The sequence below is a fragment of the Myodes glareolus genome, chromosome 3, assembly GCF_982192425.1.
Source record: "Myodes glareolus chromosome 3, mMyoGla1.1, whole genome shotgun sequence".
In the NCBI taxonomy this organism is placed as follows: Eukaryota; Metazoa; Chordata; class Mammalia; order Rodentia; family Cricetidae; genus Myodes; species Myodes glareolus.
This window is the reverse complement of record NC_142028.1, coordinates 42821956-42844730: the sequence shown is the minus strand read 5'-3', so window position 1 is coordinate 42844730 and position 22775 is coordinate 42821956. Positions and strand designations below refer to the sequence as shown.

General features: G+C 44.5%; 1 protein-coding gene across 1 annotated transcript in view; it reads left to right on the top strand.

Moving 5' to 3' along the window:
* Positions 1 to 22775, top strand: part of Itpr1 (inositol 1,4,5-trisphosphate receptor type 1) — a 337447-nt gene that overhangs the window by 185207 nt on the left and 129465 nt on the right. Inside the window, exons 31-39 of the mRNA XM_087904450.1 lie at positions 2582 to 2707; positions 4577 to 4777; positions 6452 to 6703; positions 8297 to 8422; positions 9150 to 9278; positions 14475 to 14595; positions 17957 to 18141; positions 21034 to 21182; positions 22049 to 22160. Coding sequence (XP_087760576.1) covers positions 2582 to 2707; positions 4577 to 4777; positions 6452 to 6703; positions 8297 to 8422; positions 9150 to 9278; positions 14475 to 14595; positions 17957 to 18141; positions 21034 to 21182; positions 22049 to 22160 — 1401 coding nt within the window. The remainder of the gene's footprint in view (positions 1 to 2581; positions 2708 to 4576; positions 4778 to 6451; positions 6704 to 8296; positions 8423 to 9149; positions 9279 to 14474; positions 14596 to 17956; positions 18142 to 21033; positions 21183 to 22048; positions 22161 to 22775) is intronic.

The window sequence follows — 22775 nt, the reverse complement described above, 5'->3', positions numbered from 1 at the left end:
CAGACTGGCCTACAAATCAATCTGACAGCAGTAATTCCTCAGGTGAACCTTCCTCTTTCCAGATATGTCTGGATTTTGTTGACAAAACCCAATAAGAACAGGCAGGAAGCTAACTACTCAGCATTTATGGAGACAGGCAAGATTCTTGGGAAAGCATTCATTTAATCCTTTCAATAGCAGTGAGCCTTTGTAGTTTTCTTGACATATTATGAAACTGAGGCCTAGGGAAGTTTGGTGTGACTCTGGAGTACTTAGCTCATCCATAAGAACCCCATTGGTAAAGCATCATCTCCTGCAGTGAACCTACTGCTGAGGGACTGTAGGTTTCCCAACACCTTGCTGAGTCCCTTGTGCTGCTTAGCTCCTAGTGTCCTGAGGACACTGTGGCCAGGGAGGTTCAGGGTGACACAGCTGTATGAATAGGGCCAGCTCTGCTCCCCTGTGCAGTCTGGGTCTGCTAGTCTAGATCGTGCCATACACAGAAGCTACCTTCTTAGTCAGGGAGAAGTTATCAAGCAGGTGAGTTATATCTTTTCCCAGCCACAAGGAAAGCACAAAGTACATCCTTCTGCGACACCAGACTTGTTGGTAACTTGGAGTTAAACTTGGAGTTAATACAAGTATGCATGCCTTCCACACTTTTCCAGTGTGTAGTGTGGGAAGATGATTGGATGGCCATAGCTTGGTCCTTGACTTTAACGATAGCCATTTATAGAGCAATGTTAAATTATGTATAACCAGATTAATTTGGAGTTGATGCCACTAAGGCAGAACTCTCTCTCTCTCTCTCTCTCTCTCTCTCTCTCTCTCTCTCTCTCCCTCCCTCCCTCCCTCCCTCTCTCTCTCTCTCTCTCTCCCCTCTCTCTCTCTCTCTCTCTGTGTCTGTATATATGTGTGTGTGTGCTCACTCACTGTGGAAAGAGCACAGACATCCCAGATTGTGAGAATGCTAGAGATTCCCACAAGTAACATCTTGTCACACAATGTCTTCCAAGCCTACCCACCTTGTGAAAATACTGTTTAAACCCCAGAAGCTCTTCGCTGCCTTGAACTTAGCAGATCCTTTATTTTAGTAGAAGAAATGGAAGCATACAGGACTTTCAAGGTTGCCCGTCTCAACCAGCAGTATCCCTCTCTCCTGAGTCCTCTAGTGTCTTACATCTAAAACTTTTGCCTCCAAATTAGAGGTAGGCATAGTACCCACTCCCACCTACAGAGACTTGTTATGAGGATTCCATTGCTCTTCTGGCTTTGTTTGGTTACCATAGCTGGTTGCTCACGATCCTTGTGCCACTTGTTCCCGATGGGTTTGTCCTGTCTTCTTCAAGGGTTGGGTTACTTTTTAGGCCAGAGTTGACAAGCTATAAAAATGGACCCCTTCCAACCCACTGCCTGTTTGTGCCTAGCATGTCAGCTCAGAATAGCTGCTGCCTTTCCAGAGAGTTACATAAGTACCCACAGTGTTTTGGGTTTAACTTCTTGACTCACTAATCCGAAAAATTTTCTGCCTTGCTCTTTCATTTTACTGACCTCCGTTCAAACCAGAAGCCATAGCTGACTCGCACTTCTCCGCGCCTGCCTAAGCACTCCATGTGGACTTTCGCATTTCACCCTCCTCGTGATTGTACTGTGTGTACTTGATTTTATCTCCACTTATGGATGAGAAAATGGAGAACCAGAGTATTGAAGTAACTTGTTCCAGGTCACACAGCTAGGAAGTCCATGTCGCAGATAGTGTGAGGGTCTTCTTATCCTTGCTGCCAGTCTCCTGCCTCCAGGAGGAAGTGGTAGATACAAGATGCATTAGGCAGACCATTGGCAGGAGGATGTGAATGGTGACTTCCCCTTTGGAGAGTCTCAATCTCCTTTCACTGCCTAAAATGTTTGTGATTGAGAACTGGGCAGAATGACAGTAGGTTTTCTGTTTTGTAACAATATTTAACTCTTTACTAACAGTAAAAGTGGCAATGGGAAATCACAGAGTCTGAACTATGGAAGAGTTACGTGACCAAGCATGGCATGCCCAGGGCCGATACGATCCCATTTTTCAGAAGGGAAGGCGAAATCTTCATTTACAGATATGTCTAGGGTTGCAGAGAAAGGGGATGAACCGCTGCAGCAGTTGTCATAATTTATAATCTGAGGACCTTTTTGTCTCCTCCCAGATATTTGACAATGGGTGAACTCTTAAAAAGTCAGCAGTTGAGCTGAGGATTTAGCAGCAGGGGTGAAATGGGTTCTTTGTAGTCAGCACCTGTTCTCCTAAGTCGGAATTCAGAGTAGGGATTCAGAAATTCAGCCACCAGTAGGCAGTGGGATCCTTCTGTTAACTTTGACTCCATGGCCTTTTCCTATGCAAAATCTTTGTGTTTGTGCTAGTGGCCAGTAGGAAAGAATTTGTTTTCCATTACGGGGCATATAAATCTGTCTGTTCCTGGCTGCTTCTCAGTGGGTCATACAAGCACCTCACTCTACCCACAGTGCCTTGGGCACACACCTCTGGAAGCCACCTTGGTAGAAGGTATTAGCATGAAGTAGAAGCCTTACAATAAGTGCTTTTCCTGTTTCTCCTCCCACACAGGCAGAAGACACCAAGATGCAGGAGATAATGAGGCTGGCTCATGAATTCTTGCAGAATTTCTGTGCAGGCAACCAGCAGAATCAAGCTTTGCTGCATAAACACATAAACCTGTTTCTCAACCCAGGGGTGAGTTAGGAAGCCTCCGGACAGCCCTGTATTGGGGGGACTGTGGGGGAACCAGTTGTCTTTAGATATTGTGGGTTCTGGGACTTGTTAGAATGTAGCATTCATTCCAAAGGAGAGCACTGTGGCCAGCTCTCAGGACATAAGTACTCCATATTGTGAGCCTAGGATGCCATGGGTATAAAGGAGGAAAAAAGTAAGGGCAAAGAAAGTGTATTTTTATCTTTTCCTAATAACATTAGTGTGTCATGATTACCAATACAAACATGAGAAGTTTTAGTACTTAGCTGAATATGTAATATGCCCACAGAACATTTCTATATAGCTTGTCTGTTAAGTACATATTCCTAGATACAGTAAGAGAATATAGCACATTTTCTTTAAGATGCCTTCACACTTCATGCATTATCTTACATACTGCATTTTTTTCTGTTTAACACATCACTGATGCCTTTGTAAACCACAGATAAGCATTTTTCTCACTGTCTTCCATGGCTCAGTGGCATTCGATAAAATGGCTGTAACTTAAAGTTCACTTCCTTTTTAGTGAATAGTTTGTCACTGTCTAGTTTTGGGGTTTGTAAATAACACTGCAAAATATATCTTTGTATATGCAAATACACATACTTAGAACAACTGGAACTCTCTAAAAGGATTTCTGGGTAATAGGGTTATATATGTTCTTTGTTATGTTAAAAAGGGGGCAAAAGATAGGAGCACCTACCTTATATCAATCATAAAACTCAGTATCTATGAGTAACTCTGTATAAAATGTGCAAAGCAAAGTTCCTAGAACATACCATGGGATGTCTTCACGACTCTGTGGTGAGCCACATTACAGTGTGCAAAGAACACTTACAAGGAAAAATTAATCAAACATTGTTAAAATTAGTTTCCATTCACAAGATGCCATCAAGAGCAGCCAAGAGCAAGCCGCAGAGTGGGAGAAGACATTTGCATTACATGTGTTCAGTAAAGAATTGATACCCAGCATCTTTATTTTTTAATTGTATTTTATATCATATTTTTTAGTGATTTTATTGAGCTCTACATTTTTCTCTATTCCCTTCCCTTTCTTTCCCCTCCCCTTCAGCCCTCTCCCAAGGTCCCCATGCCCCCAATCCATCCAGGAGATCCTGTCTTTTTCTACTTCCCATGTAAATTAGATCCATATATGGATCTCTAAGAGTCCTCATTGTTGTCTATGTTCTGGGATTGCGATTTGTAGGCTGGTTTTGTTTGCTTTGTGTCTAAAAGCCACTTAATTTTTTAATAAGTCAGTTAGGGAAATGAAAGAGAGCCTTTTTTTAAAAAAAAAAAATGGGTTAAAACTTGATGAACACAGCTAGTTGATTAAACAAGGCCTTTACACTATATAAGTTATCAGACAAACTTGACATCCAAGATTGGACTAAAATGAAAGAGACTGTTGACAGAAGTGTAGAATAACTGTATTGGGCCGGAGGCATAGCTCAGTGCTTAGGGCACGTCTTGCTGTTGCAGAGGTCAAGGGTTCAGTTCCTAGCACCCACATGGTGGCTCACAGCCATTCATAACTCCAGTTCCAGAGGATCCGACACCCTCTTCTGACTTCAGCGTTCACCAGACACACACAAAAGTGTACATGCATCCATGCAGACAAAACATTTGTACACATAAAATCTAGAACAGCTGGACTGGACTGTAAACCGTACTCTAAAATGCACACAGCACCTTTTCAGAGGCCGTTTAACAGTATCGTGTAAAAACACAGTGTTTGCTAGCCAACGGCATAGCGTGACACAAGAGTGAGAAGCAGGCTCACGTGGACACGTGCTTCTGGGTTTTGGTAGCCTTGGCTAGCTCATGCTCTGACCCCATCCTGGTCCCCAGATCCTGGAGGCCGTGACCATGCAGCACATCTTCATGAACAACTTCCAGCTGTGCAGCGAGATCAACGAGAGGGTGGTCCAGCACTTCGTCCACTGCATAGAGACCCACGGCCGGAATGTCCAGTACATCAAGTTTCTCCAGACAATTGTCAAGGCAGAAGGGAAATTCATTAAGAAGTGCCAAGACATGGTCATGGCTGAGGTGACGACCGCGTCTTTCCACCCCCTCCATCTGCTGTTCTCTAGAAAGCTGAATTAGTCCTAGCTGTGTGGTTTGGCACCCTCTCGAGGAGCCATATGGAAGGGAAGGGTGTACTCGTACATGTGCGTAGTTTCACATTTGTAGCTTAGGCAAGAGTCTGATTGATTCTTGGTAGCAGTAAATCTATTACTTGTAAGGCAATTTGGCTTGGACTCTTCAGACAGAAAAAAGGAAGACGAATGCTAGACCCGTCTATGTGGAGATTAAATGTGAGCGCGGGCAGTAAGCCAGAACAGCTTCCTCTCTAGGAATTATGACTTTTTTATTTAATTACTCACCCGATTAATTAGCTTGAACAGTTTTGACTTAATATTTCACAAGGAGCATCTGGTCTGCAGGATAGAGGCAGAGTTTCATTTGTTACTTTGCGAAAGTTGGGATGAGTATTGGCTTTGATTAGGAAGGTCCACCCTGCAAATATGGTGATGGCTCCCACGGGATTTGAGTAAACTCACCCCATGTTTAAATTTATTGTCCTGTCTACACCGATGGCTCCAGGACAGTAGAGTTGACTCAGCCTAGGGTGCACATGTCTGCTGTGTTGTTTATTGGCTTGCATGTACTGGCTCTCCTGTCTTGATATCTCAAGACTTCTGAGTATTTCTGTTAAATGAGCATTTTCATGTACTATGTGGATTAAAAGAGGTAATAATAACAGTCATAGCTAACATTTCCTTGAAGTTTACAATAGTCTACATATTGTTCTAAGATATTTTTGTGTTATGATTTATTTATTCTGTACAGCAAAACTCTGAGGCATAGGTCATTTTTTGTCTCTCTTTTTACTTAGAGAAGAAACTGAGGCACAACAAAGTGAAGTAACCTAGCACAATCTATACCCTTGATTAGAGGTCATTGCAGTTGGTTGGTAGTGAGCAGGTAGACTACGAAGGGAAGAAACACAGTGGTATTGACTATGGCATGCATGAGGTTCTTGGCTCAGTCTCTAGTAGTTCCAAAAAATAAAAATAAAATTCTGCACGTACTGAGTTGAAGATATGTTGGCAGGGAGTGAATAGAATTGACTGAGTTTATTTTGACTTCTGTTCCAGCCTTTTTTTTTAAGCTTTTGTACTTCATATTGTAATATAATGGATGTATATTAAATTAGCATAGATTTATTAAAAGATACATTCTGGGAGACAAATCGGCATGCATCACCATATTAGCTAGAATGACTTGACTTTTTGATGAGGGCTGAAAGGAACACATCTAAGAAGTGAATAGTTTATGATTAAAGAGATGAGAAATGAGATGGATTTGCATCAGGATGCCTTGTAAACTATGCTAAAAGATGGAAAAGTTTAACTAGGAAAGCAGTAACCCGAGAGCACAGGCCAGCAGTCTGTTCCATGGAGTGTTTTGGTGTACAGCCTGGTCTCCCCTAGTAGATTTATATGATCACCCTGATGACTTCTGTGTCCTTGGACTCACATGATGCTCTTAAGAAATGCTCTTTGGTCCGTCCAGAAACAAGTGGGGCGTAGATGAGTTTAGTGGTACAGACGCAGCTTGCTTGGGAAAGTAAGTCTGTCTTACTCTACACATAGAATCTTGTAAGGCTGCCTCACTCCTGAAAGCTTGGAACACCAATGAGCCCTTTTCCCTGTGTAGCTTGTCAATTCTGGAGAGGATGTCCTCGTGTTCTACAACGACAGAGCCTCTTTCCAGACTCTGATCCAGATGATGCGGTCTGAGCGTGACCGGATGGATGAGAACAGCCCTCTCATGTACCACATCCATCTGGTGGAGCTCTTGGCCGTGTGCACAGAGGGCAAGAATGTGTACACAGAGATCAAGTGCAACTCCTTGCTCCCGCTCGATGACATTGTTCGTGTGGTCACTCATGAAGACTGCATCCCCGAGGTGAGCAGCTTGGCCCGAAAGGCACCCTTCTCCCAGGCTCTCTGCTGCACTTGGGGCCATGGCTGAATGGAGACATAATGGCTGGCCTGGAGAGCCCTTGGCTTTAACACCCTATATAGCTCATGGTGCAAAAACTTTTCACACCACTGGCGTTTTCCTGGATATTGATTTTGTGTGAAAAGAACAGGAGGCAGATGAGTCTCTGCTTCCTCACAGAGAATGGGATAAAAGCCTCAGGGCTGTGGGACAGATTCAGCTCAGAGAGGATGTGCCCTGGGGAACTGCCTAGGAGTGAGACTAACAATGGGTTGAGATGCCCTTCACTTGTAAGTTAGTCCTTTCAAGCAAAAACCCTTAGTACAGAAATAATGAGGGACCATGATGCAAACTTTGGGAACTACAGGTAAATGGTGGATAATTTCACTTCCTCAAAAAGTACCTTCAAAGCCAGGTATGGTGGTATATGCCAATTATCCCAGCACTCAGGAGACAGAGTTTTACTGTGTATTCCTGTGTGGTCTGCTCTTCACCAAGTAGCCCAGGCTAGCCTCACATTCATGGCAAGCCTCCTTCCTCTACCTCTTGTGGTCATCCGGTATAAGTGAAATCACACAGGATGTGTAGTATGAGGGGCCCGCTTGTTGGGGTTTCTGTCCTGCCCGGTACCCTACAGCCAGCAAACCCCAAAGAAAATCACAGATGGGACTCCATACGATTATAAACTGATTGGCCCATTAGGTCAGGCTACTTATTAGTTCTTATAACTTATGTTACCCCATTATCCTTATCTACGTTAGCCACACGGCTCAGTACCTTTCTCAGCTGGGCAGCTTACATCTTTCCTCTCCGGTGGTCTGGGCAGAACTGCGGAGGGAGCTTCCTGCTTTCCAGAATACTCCCAGTCTCTTTACTCCACCTCTACTTCCTGTCTGGCTTTCCTGCCTATACTGCCTGCCTGACCAATCAGCGTTTTATTAAAATATGATTGACAGAATACAGATAATTCTCCCGCACCAAGGATGTCTTGCTCTGGCTGGATTGTTGCACTTAGCATAGTTTTTCACAGATCGTGCAACTTTTCCATGCATTGGTACTGATTATTGCCAAGTGATACTTCCTTCTATCCAAATACCCCATTTTGTTTCTCCTGCTGTCACTGACACAGTCTTGTGCTGTTTCCACTTGCTGGCCGTTATAAAGGGTGCTGCTGCAGACACTACATTCATGTGTGTGTAAACATAGGTCATGTATTCCTTGGTCACTCATTGCAAACTTCTCCCAGCCTGAGCCGTGTGGTACTTAATGGTGCCTTCACAAACAGGAACAACTCAGTTGAGTTTGGGCCTCTCATGGTCAGCATTTTTTTTTTTTTCACCAAATTTTATCTCAAGACCATAAAAACATTCTCTCCCTAAAGCCTTATGGTTTTGAATTTTATAATTATGAATATGGAAAATCAAAAGGCCACAGAAACAAAAGCCAGCAGGGGACGTGGAGTGACGCTCCGTATGGTGCCTCACAGTGAGGAGCATGGAGCTCGTGGACTCCTCAGGTACTGAGTGGATTTTCACAAAAGCTTTCTTCCGCCTGCAGGTTAAAATCGCTTACATTAACTTCCTGAATCACTGCTATGTAGACACTGAGGTGGAAATGAAGGAGATTTACACAAGCAATCACATGTGGAAATTGTTTGAGAATTTCCTCGTGGACATCTGCAGGGTGAGGCTTGTGTGTGTGTGTGTGTGTGTGTGTGTGTGTGTTTTCTTTTTAATAATTTCTTATTTCACCTTGTGTTATAAGTGATTTTTGTAACTCAAGGTATAGAACTAATTAATTTATTTTCAAATTTACTCTCTAACCTTATAAAGGGCTGCTGTTATTCTAAGCAGAAAAATGAAAAGTAGCGAATAGGTAAAATCCAAGCCTTTTCCTCATTCCAAACCAGTGAGCTCAGCTATTACACATTATGGCCTGCTATTGCAAACTGTATCTCAGTAAAATCTTATAGGAATAAAGAGCATAGGGCCTCATGGTGCATTTGACTCTCCTCAGGATGTGGGTGACAGAGTAGACAGATAACTTACCTGGGGGCAGTTTGCCTTTAAGGGAAATTGGCTACTCTACTTCTGGTCCCATTTGCTGTTCTTCAAGGCTTTCAGCTTGCTGGGTACAGGCAGGAAGTTGGATTAATAGACATGTCAGTCTCTTACCAGTTTTATTCCTCTGTCTTATGTCATGCTGCTCAAGTTGAGGTTTCTTCTCCTTCCACAGTGCAGAATACAAATTGCTTATTTATTTGCTCTAATTACTTCTTTCTGGGATAAATTCTGACCTCTAAATCCTTACCTCTGTCCTGCAATTGGTGATCAGTGGGGGAGGCAGTGGATTTCTCAGTATTCTGGAGTAGGTTTGGGTGTCTCATTTCCAGCATCCTACTGTTTTCCAGGCCTGTAACAACACAAGCGACAGGAAACACGCAGACTCGATCCTGGAGAAGTACGTCACTGAAATCGTGATGAGCATCGTCACTACCTTCTTCAGCTCTCCCTTCTCAGACCAGAGTACCACTCTGCAGGTGAGAAGTGCCTCTGTGGCGGGGTTTTCCTGTGTGCATCTGCATTCCAGGCCTTCAGTGTGAGGTAGCTGCTGTAAATGAGCCACTCTGCAAAGTCAGAATGGAAGGTTGCTTTGTCAGGGATGCTTGGATGCAGTTGACTCTGAGACCTCCCCTGTCCTCACGTACCTAAACCCAGGGGTGCTCAAGTCCTGAATACTAAATGGTGAGGTAATTGTATAAAATTTACTAGAATTTGCATAAAACCTTCCCACTGTTCCGACAGACTGTAAGACATCTCTAGAGGACTTATAATGAGCTATACCAGGCATCTGCTGTGTGAGTCGTAGGTCTACTATATTGTTCAGGGCCTGAGATGAAAAAATGTGTGTGAATTCCATACAGACCTGATCGTTTTTCAGATATGTCCAGTCCTTGATTAGTTCTGCAGACAGAGAATCTAAGGATACACAAGACTGACTGTACCTGAAAACATAGGGGTTTGTCCTAAAATTCTTTTATTCCAACCTCTTTTTGGTAATCTTCAAAAACTGAGAACTCTCTTCTAACTGAGAATGTACTCCTTGAATTCCTCAGAAGTGCCTGGCACCTGAGGTGAGAGGTGGTGTAGTAGATCACAAGGGCTGCTACTACCCACTCTGTGTAGCGCAGATCACGTGGGATTCTCCAAGGGCTTCCCCAACTGTGTAGTCTTGCCAGAGCTTCTGCCCATACTTACCTTGTCAAAGCCTGAACTCTGTAGATCCAGGGGACATCTTTGCTATTTCAACTGAAAACAGCACTTTTCTTTTTACAACCCACGTCTGAACTGGTCACTACAGCAGTGACCACAGGCCTGTTGTCCAGGCTGCAGAGCGAAAGCGACACTCGATTTCTGATAGCCAGAAAGTCACCAGTTGTCCTTGTCATGGGCTGATGATTGGACCAGGATGGCTGAGTGAGAGACATATTATAAAATGTAAATTCTCCAATAAAAATAAATAAAAACGTAATGGAAATTCTCCAAGAGTAGAATGATTCCTAGTCAAATTTGTATAATGGATTTCTGTATTCAGTAAGTAGAAAAGAATTATTATAGGACTGGAGAGATGGCTCAGCACTTAAGAGCTTGCACTGTTTGTCCAGTGGACCCAAGTCTGATTCCCAGCCCCCATCAGGTGGCTCCAACACACTGTAACTCTGGCTCTAGGCTGGATGGAGCCCCTGTAGGCACCTACACTCATGTGCATATTCTTAAACATAATTACAAATAATAAAAATAATTTTTAAAAAAAACTCATGGGCACTTACCACAGGCTGTAGCGTAGATGGAATTTTGCCATGAAGTAAACTCAGCCCCGATGCGTCAGCTTGCATCCCCAGCCATGCTCTCAGAAGCCAAGTGGCGTCACCATGATCTCAGCCCTGTGCTGTCTAGCCCTAAAGCTAAGGGGGAGCTTTTCAGTACAGTATATTCTTAAGCACTGTTGAGAAACTTAGTTTAGAAGTATCTCAACACCAGCAGTTGAGCCACGGAGGAATGTAGGTACATGTTACCTTTGAATGTCTGCGCATACTTGAGAAGTGGAGCAGGAGCCCATTAGCAGCCAGGTCAGTGTGTTTGTCCTTCAACACTAAGTGCCAGGCAGGGAAGCTGAATGGGTAGTGAGGCCAGATCTGCTTCCCTTGTAGTATGAAATGTCAATCACTGGCATTGCTCCACATTCATTGAGCCATTCCTCGCTAGTGCATGTTCCCTGTGCTGGTCCCATAGCCCCCATCCTTCTCTTTTGAAAGGCATGTCTTCTTCACAGCTAGATCTCCGTGCTTTCTCCCTCCCTTCACATATGCTAGGGACAAAAATGATGAACTTGGCGTTAGATATTGCGCTCTTGAGCTGCCAGCGAAATGTCCAAGAGTCAGCTTGGAAATGTCGAATCCAGGGAGGAAGAGGAGAATTTTGGAGACTTTAGAGCAAAACAGATTGTATTCAAATCTCCATTCTGTCCCATATGAGCTCTTTTAAGACGGAGAGGTCACTGAATTTCCAACGCCCTCCCATCTCCCATGTCTTCTCTTCCCGTTCTTCTTTCTATTTTGAAATAGGGTCTTCTGTAGCCTGCAGTGGCTTCAGACTCACTCTGTCGCCAAGGCTGGCCTTGAATTCCTGCACCTCCTGCTTCACCTTCTCAAGGGTGCCAGCACACCTGGCTCATAACTTCTTTTCTTAGATGTCCACGAGGGCTATAATATCAACGTTCCATCCTCTCGTGAGGAGAGCTGCAGTGCAGTGCATAGCACACAGCAGGTGGTTCAAACGCGACAGCCTGGACCAGTCCACAGACTGTTGTCCCCCACACATTGCTGGGTCCTTTGTTGACTGGCACTTAGTTAACAACTTTTTGAGTGAGCACTTGAGTTTCTGAGAGTCAGAAGAGTGGTAATGACCAAAGATTTAAAAGAGACTTAAATCTTTGCATAGTGAGGAAGGAATTTCAGCGGGCCTGGAGAGAACATGAATAGTTCAAGGGAGGAGATGAAAGAGGCTAGGGGAAGGTGCAGGAAGGGCGGGATTCAGAACCAAGTAGGACCCCTGGACCTGGGAAAGGGGAGGCTTAGGAATGGGGTGCTGGATGACTGAATCAGTTTCACATTACAGTGAGGCACTTGCTTCAGCTCTGTCCTGGTGATGGAAAATGGGATTGCATGTAGCTGCAAAACTGAACTGGAGGCAGCGAGAGAGAGGTAAGCAGAGAGAAGAAGGAAAGGAAAGAAGGAGAAAGGGATGGAGAGGAACCACTATCCTTCCACAGTGCCTCCCTGGCCTATCCAGGTTTCCACCACTTTCAGATAGCACCCCCTTGTGGACAAATCCTACAACTGTCACGATCCCTGTGTTGCTCTTGATCACCCATCCAATCAAACAATAGCCCTGTCTGTCATTTTGACTAAGACATTCAGTGAGCTGATGTCACCAGGTTGCCTGTCACATTTGGCAATTAGGAGACAGCTACTGGTGAGTCGTTAGGTCATCTTTTCTATCCCCAGGTATCAGACAGGAACAAGTAGATGGTTCATAAACACTTGCTCAAGTGAGTTGAACAATGGAGGAGAACTTCTCCGTGAATTAGACTTTAAGGTTCTCATCTCAAGTTCAACATTTACAATAATGCCACTTCCTTCTTCACAGAGTTACACTGAGGCTAGATGAGATATTTGTATAGCACTTAGCACAGGGCCTGGTCAGGGAGAAGCACTCGGGGCCTCTGGCTGTCTTGATTGGGCCCCTGTGTAAACTCAGGAGCTAAGAAAAAGCCACCAAACTTAGCAGCTATTTCTAGCTTTCTCTGCCAATTCCTCTGGCTTCCTGCATCCTTGACCTCTGTGAGTAATGTAGCTGCGTGCTGGATGGTGGGAGTGCAGGACAGGATGGGCTTCCTGAAGATTTCAGTCCCAGGTGAACTGAATGGAAGGAACCAGCTGACTCAGTGCCCTCCTGGCCCCTCTTAGTACTCCTGGGTAATTTTATCCTTCCCTAGCCCTTGTCCTTCATTATAACACAAAGGTAACCTCCATGTCACAGAATTATCATCCAGGCCTAAATGAGATCATGCCTGACATGCTGGGTAGTAGTCTCATACCTACTAAAGGGAAGACACATGAGCCATGTTTACAGAGGAAACTGAATTTTCTATTAGCTCTCTTTCATTTTCTTAAAATGGACTCTTTTCCTCCAGAACGGTTCCTTTTCTTTCATTGCAATAGTTCCTTTAGCATTGCTCCTACTTTTCTCCACTGCATTTTTAGTGAAGCTGAGTGGCCCATCTGTCCCACACAGATGACCGGTCTAGCTCCTCACTGACAATTACCTTTGCCTGGTAGGTCCAAAGCTATCATCTGGGGAGAGAGAAAATCACCATTTTAAAAAGCATTTGCAAAGTCGGGATCTAACTCAGTAGATGGCTGCATTCTCTCACTTTAAAAGGATTACTCACTTAGACCTTCACAGAGAGGTCTTCCCGTGGAAGGTAGCTTACTTGTACCCAGTGCGCTGCGTTAAATGAATCCCTGCAGACGCTGTCCATCTCAGCTGGGGAAGATACTGCCATGAGTAAGAAAGGGAGTAGATTCTGGAGTAGATCCACTTAGCATTTTGTTTTTGTGAATTAACAATACAGCTTGTAGGGCCAGTGAGTTGGCTGGGTGAGGAAAGACACTTGCCATCCTGCTTAGTAACCCAAGGTTGATCCTTACAGCCCAAATGCTGGGAGGACAGAACTGACTTCCCATGGCACGCATGCATGCATATAAATAAATAATAAAGAAATGTAAAAGATGTTTTAAACATAAAAATTCTGGCTGAGCTTGGTGACACGTGCCTATAATACAGTCAGCAGGAAGCTAGGGCAGAAGAATCATGAGTCTAAGGCTAGTCTGGATTCTGCTCTTAGGACATAGTGCTTGGAGGAAAGTTTGGGGCAATTTACTATGATTGACCTTATATAGTGGATGAAGCTAACACCATGGAGAAATCACTGACTTCAAGTAATTCAGCTAATTTGTAGCTGGACAAGGCTTTTGGGAGTTGGATTCCATTACTGATTAATACTGGACAGAATTAATTAGATGATGTCACTTTTAAAATGTGTAAAAATAAGTGGCATCACATTTGTGATAATATTGTGATAATATGTTGTTGCTTTAAAATAATCCTAAATTTTTCTTGTTATCTAGGTTCTATGTTTATCAGATTTCTGTCACTACAATGAAAAACCTGAAATAATTAAGTTACAAAAAGAAAACGATTGATTTTTTTTTTCTTCTTCATTAGCTTTGAGAAGCTTTCTATTTACAATCAGTTGGTCTTGTGCTTTGGGCATGTGATGAGGGAGCATATCATGGCAGGTGCATTTGTGGGCCAGACCCATCCATCCGATCATAAACAGAAAAGCAAAAAAAGAGCAAAGAGGAGGTCAAGGTCCTACAGTCACCACCAAGACATCTTTTGATGTCTGAAGGACCTCATCCTCGGCCCCACCTCATTCCCGGGGTACCACCTTTTAGGACATGGCTCTCTAGGGACTAGTTAACATCTACACTGCCGAAAACAGTTTCTGGAATCCAGCCCCTTGCCCTTCTGGAGTCTTCTCACTAGCTTGTGTTTCAGGCCATTGGAGCTTCACACAATCTTCTTGACCTTGTCCCTCCTTCTTACAGACGCGCCAACCTGTCTTTGTGCAACTCCTGCAAGGTGTGTTCAGAGTTTACCACTGCAACTGGTTAATGCCGAGCCAGAAGGCCTCTGTGGAGAGCTGTATCCGCGTGCTCTCTGATGTAGGTAAGGTCCCCAGTCAGCGTGGATACAGTAGAACGCAGATGAAGTTCCCGCTGTTTACTGAGCCTCTTGTAAGGAAGGAAGCTGCAAAGCCAGACCCGGTTCTTCTTGATTCCCCAGCCTCTGTCTTTGCCAAGACAGCACAGTAAGAACCAGTAAGTCCTTGAAAAATAAGATTCCACGGTTCATAGTCAGACAGTTCTTGGCAAGTGACAATCCACGAGGATATTCAAGGCCCCGGGAAGTCCCTCATTCAAAACCTGAGTTTGTTTACTCCAGCAGATGCATTTTGCTATATGGAAACTTTCTTCCCGTAAAGCACCCATCAGATCCTCAAGAGCACCCTTTCCCACAAATGGTGCCTTGTTTTCCTCTCCCTGTGCAGTGGCTGCTCCTCCTTCCTCCCTTCGCTCCCTCACCCCCAAGATTCCCATCCTAAAAGGCAATTATCCTCCCCACCCTTTTTCTTTCTGCGATGCTAAATATTAAACATGGCCTGTTCCATATTAGGCAAGCACTCTAGCACGGAACTACACCCCAGCCCTTTTGAGAAAAGTTTAAGTGGTACCATCATTGTACATATTTCTGAGATACAACATATCCGGATAATTAGGCCCCATGTGATGGGAACGTCAGACTTCTTTCTCCTGATTAGTTTGAAATAGTTGGTAAGTTGCTATAAATTATGATTACCCTGTGGATGTCCATTATCCTGGGCCTTCTCCCTCTGCCCATGCTGACTACCTTTCTTTTCCTACTTCTAGGGCACCTACTTAAAACAAACTTACGATGTTAACCCTTCCCCACTTTCCATAAGTTCTATGCAAAGGAATAGGCTTCCCACCTCAGGTGAGAAGTCTTGGGACTGATCTAGAGCCCCAGACCCTGGCAAACAGCAAGGGCAATGCTTCTCAGAAAGGGTGTCCTTGGGAACGGATGGGTGCTTTACAGGTAAGAAAGTTTCCATTAGTGGTCAGAAGATAAACACACAAGTAATTCTGTGTTCTGTGATGTAGCCTTTAGATGAGCAAGGGGTATGTTTGTGAGGGCTCCTTGCTTTGAGTTTTTAGGCCCTACCTGATTTCCTGTACTCTAATCCTCTCATATGACAGGTATTGCTTGTGTGTGTGTGTGTGTGTGTGTGTGTGTGTGTGCGTGTTGTGAGAGATTAAGCTGAGAGAGAGCCTGGATGGCCCTCTACTTTGTTCAGACTTGACAGCAGTTTATAGAGACGTGACACGCCAAAATGTCTGACTGAGCCCTGGCTTCATAAGTTAGTTGATTCAAACTCAAGGAAGCCATTGGCTTGACGGCCGTTTACATTTGAGTAGAGAGGCTGCATCATTCAGTCAGAGAGGCTGCATCATTCAGTCGTCTCTACAGCAGTAACAACGCAGGGAAAGCCAGAACACAGCTCAGTGGTAGAGAGCTTGCCTCATCTGCATGAGACCCTTGGTGCAGTCCCCAGAAAGGCAAGGAAACAAAAAAACAAAACAGAGTTGATACTTGTGCAAAGTCATAAAAAGAGTCCATGCTATTCACTTCCAAATACCAGCGCTGCTGTGCCCCTTGGCAACGGCCTCCTCCTGACTGACCAAAACTGTACCCGACTGGCGCCCCTTGTGTCTTGTTCAGTTTTAGGTAGCTTGGCCAGGGCACGGATTTTCTTAATTTATTTATTTTTATTTTGTGTGTATTGGTGTTTTGCCTTCATGTATGTCTGTGTGAGGGTGTCAGTTCTTGGAGTTACAGTTGTGAGCTGCCATGTGGATGCTGGAAATTGAACCTGGGTCCTCTGGAAGAGCAGCCAGTGCTGTTAACCACTGAGCCATCTCCCTGGCCCCCAGGGCACAAGTTTTCTAACAGAAATGATTGTAAACCAGGTGTCCTGCTTTTTGTTTTTATATTGTATTTTTCTTATGTGGTTTTCCATTCAATAGAGTAAATTGTTAGGAAGTCACTGACTAGCTGTGGGTTTTTCCCTGTGCATTATGTGTTCTATTGAGATAAAAACGGTTGCTCTCTAGCGCAACCTTCAGAATGCTGCAGCTCTCCTTACAGTTAGATACAGGCAATAGAAGACACTTTATCTCCGATGTTTTGAAGCACTGAAGATAGGAAATGGTTCCTTTCGTTTGGGAAGAATTCCCCACACAGAAGTATTCCTCTTAGCCTTTTAGGTTAGCTTCTACTTAGTATGACTTTCAGATCCCTGGGAGAGGTATGAAGAAGATGCAGTGGGTTCCTGTGTCCTTCTCACCTTTTCCTCTGTTAGCGACATTGCTTTTGCTAGTGCACATCTGTCAGAAGCTAGAGAGCAACAGTGACACATTGTCACCAGCTAAAGTCTAGGCTTGATTCCAGTTTTTACTAATATTTCCATGACTGTCATTTTTCTACACCTGGCTACATCCTCACACCTGTCTCACATGTAGTTGTAAGCTCTCCAGCCTGGTCTGGGACAGTTTCTTGCTTTTTACTTGTTATTCATGACCTTGACAGTCTTGGTAAATAAGTACTGGCCAGGTGTCCTGTCGAGCTTCCCTGTGGTGGATTTCACTATGTGTTGAGAGTGTGTCCTTCTTTTTAGGGAGGGAAGGGAGAGCCTACAGGGCAGATGCTGTTTGTGTCCCGGTCAGCAGAAGTCAGCTTTTATAGGCCGTGATGTAGGACAACAGATTTAAAAAAAAAAAAAAATCCCTGACCTAGCAAGTTGTCTGGATAATTCTTTCTTTTCTTCTTCTTCTTCTTCTTCTTCTTCTTCTTCTTCTTCTTCTTCTTCTTCTTCTTCTTCTTCTTCTTCTTCTTCTTCTTCTTCTTCTTCTTCTTCTTCTCCTCCTCCTCCTCCTCCTCCTTCTTCCTCCTCCTCCTCCTCCCCCTCCTCCTCCTCCTCCTTCCCCTCCTCCTCCTCCTCCCCCTCCTCCTCCTCCTCCTCCTCCTCCTCCTCCTTCTTCTCTTTTAGTTTTTTGAGACAGGGTTTCTCGGTAGCTTTGGAGCCTGTCCTGGAACTACCTCTTGTAGACCAGGCTAGCCTCGAACTGGATAATTCTTAAGATGTACACACATTTGTAGGAAGCCGTTTGTTCAAAAAGCAAACTGACATTGAGCTGCTCCTCTGTCTTCCCCAAGCTTTATCACTTGGAACTGTTTTAGTGTTCATGGTTGCTCCTGTCCCCAGGAGTCGCCTTGGGAAATCCTGAACTAAGCTGCAGTTAAAGGTTGAGCTCCCTCTCCTCTTCACCATACCGTACATGCTTGCCCATTGGAGGCATGGCAGAATCAGCCCAGTGGCTGCTGAGGATTCAAACCCATATCCTGCCCCTCTGAAAGCCGTGGACTCATGAGTCATCTGTCTCTTTTCCAGCCAAGAGCCGGGCCATAGCCATTCCTGTTGACCTGGACAGCCAAGTCAACAACCTCTTCCTGAAGTCCCACAACATTGTGCAGAAAACGGCCATGAACTGGCGACTATCGGCCCGCAACGCTGCTCGTCGAGACTCTGTTCTGGCAGCTTCTAGAGACTACAGAAATATCATTGAGAGATTGCAGGTAATGTCCGATGCTGAAGGAAGTCGAGATTAACTTGACGATCACAACTGTATTTTTTCAAGCCGCAAAACATAGAAATTCGGTTACAGAGAGAGATCTGTGAGGCCAGGAGGACAAAGTCATTGGTGAACAAAAGCTCCTGAAGGGGGCCACTCCCCTGGTAGACAACTGACTGAGCATCAGCTGTATTGTCCTAAATCCCTGTGGAACCTCCCTGTGACCTGGGCTTCCTCCCATCGCGACAGCCGAGTCTATCAATATTTCTAGGGCCTCCTGAAAGCAGTTTTGACCTTCTCACCCAGCTTTAAAGATGCTACTTGACGTTAATTCTTCTGCCCTCTGTTGGTCAATGCAGCCTCAGAGTTGCACTTAATTTCTTAGGAGGGGAATTCAAGCTACTATACAATGGGAAAGATGTCAGTGCCATATTATAGCAGTGTGTGAACCAGAGTGTCTTGTAATGGCTGTCCTTGGAAAACACATGCCCTTGAACGGTGCCAGAGATATAGTATAGTGAGCACTCAAGGGCTTCTGTTACAATAACTAAGGTTACTGCTATGGAGACAAGTTACTTTCCTTTGGAAAAGTAATTAAGTTACTGTGAGGGTCCATAATTGACATAGAGACAAATAAATTCATCGATTGATCATTCAGCTCTGGGTACTGGTGATGTGCCATAATGAGAAAAGCCCTACATGATCTCCCCCTTTACAGAGATCTCCAGATTTGAGGGAAACAAGGCCACTAATCAGCTGATTACACATGTAAACCTATAGGGACAACAGAAGACCCAGTCTTGACTGTGGTTAGGGTAGGGGATGAGGGATGCTTGGCTGAGGAAGTAACATGAGCTAAGATCAGATTTAAAGAGGCAAAGAGTAGGAAACATCCTTTGAAAGACTATTGTACAGGACCTATGAGCTGTACGACTTCCGCCCTTGCAGCTAAGAGGCCCATAGAGCTTCTCGGGCAAGATAAGGACTCTCCCCTTCCTGTGATAGAGGAATTCTTAAGCAGATGTAACTTTGATTCCGAAGGACCATGTCCTGACTTTCTGTGGTTTGGGAAGGTGAGGGATAACAGGCTCAACACTCCGTGATCAGATAGTAGTTTCTGGACAGCACAGTCCTTGTCAGTTATCTGCAAGCACATTAGTTTTTTGCCTCTTAGATTGAGTCAGTCCATCCTGGGCAATGGAGTAGATGGCATAGGTAGGTCATAACTTGCTGTAAAGACTTGTCAGTGCTTGAAAAGATCTGATCTTGCAGTTATACATTATCCCCGAGTTCCTGTCATCATTAGATGCCCTCGTGCAGGCAGCAAAACTTGTGATAAGGACAGCTCTTGCCAGTTAACCACGTCTATAATTAATTCTCATCTAGACGCTTGCTCCCTCGACATTAGCGCCTTCCCCAGCTCATTGCTTTGGCATCTTTGTTGCGCGCGAGCTCTCTCTCTCCCTCCCTCCCTCTCTCTCTCTTTCTCTCTCTCTCCCTCCCTCTCTCTCTCTCTCTCTTTTGCTCTCGCTCTCTTACTGTTAAATGTCATACATTTGAAAATACAATGCAAACAAATTTCAGTGTAAAGTCCAGACTTCTCAAAGATGCAAGATTTCATGCAATATGTTTATACAGTTTTTGAGAATTACTTCCATGCCATGTCAATGCTTTCATTTGGGTTGGACTTGGGACCAGTAGGGTCTGAAGAGAAGAGGGAGAGAGGAAAGAATTGTCCCCAAAGGCATACTCTTAGGGAAGCTAGTGAGAACCTCTTCTTCACTCCCACGAAAGTCATATGAGTTAGAGAATCTGTGTCCTGATTTCTTACAGTTTTTGTTGGAAACCCCTTCCTCCCACCAGGAAAAAATTCTAATCTTGCATCCCTTTCTGTGTGTCCTAAACATTATTGAGCTGTTATCATTACATGGAGTCGCTTAAACATAAGATAAGACTATTTTTATGTGGTTTAATTTTTGTTACTGGATAAAATGCCTTTTAATTCCTTTTTTGAAACCCCCAACAGGTTAAAGTATTGAAGTGAGGTGTCTCTTCCCATGCAAATCCCCTTGTGTTGTACTGTCTTGGTCTTAGCATGCTGCCAGCTAAACTCTGACTCGGCAGGCCCTGGACAGGCTACAAGCCATGGCACAGGCTGCTGCATCTTTTGAAGATGGTTCCTTGTCTGTTTCCTATCATTTGCCTTTAAATGGTGTTTGTTGTGTTGGGTTGGCAGCCCTTTCAACTTCTCTCTGTTTTCCTTTCCTACAGCTGTGTGTTTTGCATTTGAAGACCATCATGCTATCAGGGTACATGTATTTAGCATGTTGATACAGCATGTTCATTCATTTGTGTGCTCATGTTTATATAACTTTATTCTGTAAATGCTGCTCATTGTAAAGAACCAGACAGCACTAGTAGCTGTGTGGAAGGATATTAAAATTCCATGTGACCGCACCGCCCAGAGAAACTCGGTGGTGGTGGATTAGTAGTATGTATTTTTTAGATATGGATGTTGTTCTTGAAAACAGTGTCACAGAATCCATACTATTCCCTGACTATTTTAAACTCATACTGTAGACATCTTTTCACATCCTTAAACTAGTGTTTGGGTATTGAACTTACAAATATGTGGGCTGGCCCTTGAGTAGCATAAAACTGTCTCAGATGACGGGGTGGAGAAGGTGTTGATTTGTTTGCCCTTTGTTTTTTGGATTGGGAGGCAATGCTTCTGGTACCCAGTGGGACAGTGTCTGATAACTGCAAATAATGGGAGGCAGTACGAAAGCTAAGCTAACGCAGCCTAGCCTGTGCCACATGCGTAGGCAGAGATAGTGTCTCGCCTTGTTAGCCAGCTTCCATCTGGGCTGCTGACCAAGTGACGCTTTCCTTCCAGGACATCGTGTCTGCCCTGGAGGACCGACTCAGGCCCCTGGTCCAGGCCGAGTTGTCTGTGCTGGTGGATGTTCTCCACAGACCAGAACTGCTTTTCCCTGAGAACACAGATGCCAGGAGGAAATGCGAGAGTGGTGGTTTCATCTGCAAGTAAGCAGCCTCCCTTCCGGAGTGGTCAGTAGCCAGAAAGCCCCCCATTCTGGAGGAGGAGCCGTTGGCCAGTTTTTAACTTTGTGGATTCAAGTCAGATACTAGAGCCCTGTTCTGACCGTCCCAGAGTAAACTTGTCTGTTAGATCCTATTTACTGACACTCCCCGCCGATTTGAATTGCGTGCCTGTTCATGTTTTTCTCCCGTCAACAAGTTGGGAGCCAATACCTACCATGTGTTGTACAAGCAAACAAAATGTCGTGGCCCACCAGGCCCTCAAAGGTCTTGGACCTCCCATGACCTTGCTATCATTTCCTAACATTTTAGCTTCTCGGTTTATTCCATGGGGGCATAATCTGAAAAGAAACCAGTGGTTTTATGACAAGGCATCCCCATTTGATTTTCACTGTGAGATTAGTTGTCTAGTTTAAAGGTGGGCCCTGCCCTAGGAGCTCCTCTGAAGACGAGACTACAGATACAGAAATTGTGTGTTTACCCAGCCACCAACTTCATGAGGTTTTTAAAAATATTCTGTTGGCATATATCAGCAGCAATCCTCAGCAGAGAAACTGGCACGCTTATGAGTAGGGCTCTGTCTGCTGCTTTCTCGGCTTGGTATAATTTCACTAGAGACTGTGGCCAGCTCCTGCCTTGTCAGCCTGTCATCTGTCCCCAGCCAGCAGGTGTCGCCCGTGAGACATAGCTGCCGACCGGTTCTTAAGTGCATGGATGTCTTGAAGTGTATTTAAAGTTGGAACCCTTAAGAAAATTTGCCCTTTACCTGACTAGTTTAACCAAGTTTCTCATGCAAGGTCTTTAGCTGGAGGATGTTTTCCGGACGTGACCTGTGCTTTTCTTTCCTCCAGGTTAATAAAGCACACCAAGCAGCTGCTCGAGGAGAATGAAGAGAAACTATGCATTAAAGTCTTACAGACTCTCAGGGAAATGATGACCAAAGACAGAGGCTATGGGGAAAAGGTACTGCGTTCGATTTCCATGTTTAAATTACACGGTAGAACTAAACTTAAGGTTTGAGAGTGCTTGGAATACCCTTAGTTACTAGCTGATAGTGTACTTTTTAAGCTGTCTCTCCTGTCCCTAAAGGTAGCTGAATCATATGACTGTCTTCCTGCAAGTCAAATATTATTAGTTGTCTCTCGTAGACTACTCACCATATAACCTAACATCAAGGAAACACTTGTAGGATCTTTCCTACTGAACTTCCCAGTGAGGCATAATCCTCTTATGTATCAGTCTGGGTACCTGAATTTTGGGTTCCAGCTAAGCATACCTGTGGGGTGACTTGTCTCTTTCTGATACTGTGTTGCCCAATCCTTCCAGCACCTCAAGAAACTCCATCCAGTTCTAACTGGAAGGAAGACAAGCAAGTATGTCACCACTTCTGATTGAGATTGTGAAATAGACAATCCCCGTGACCTGACACTTCTTGGTATAGAGAGAGAGCAGGCTTATGGCGCGTGTCTCACGAAGGGCACAGTGTGGCAAGAATAATCCCAGTGCTTCTTCTCATCTCCAGCAAAGAACCCTGAGCATCGATCTCAATTCCAACAGCCTTTATCGAGTAGTTAAGAG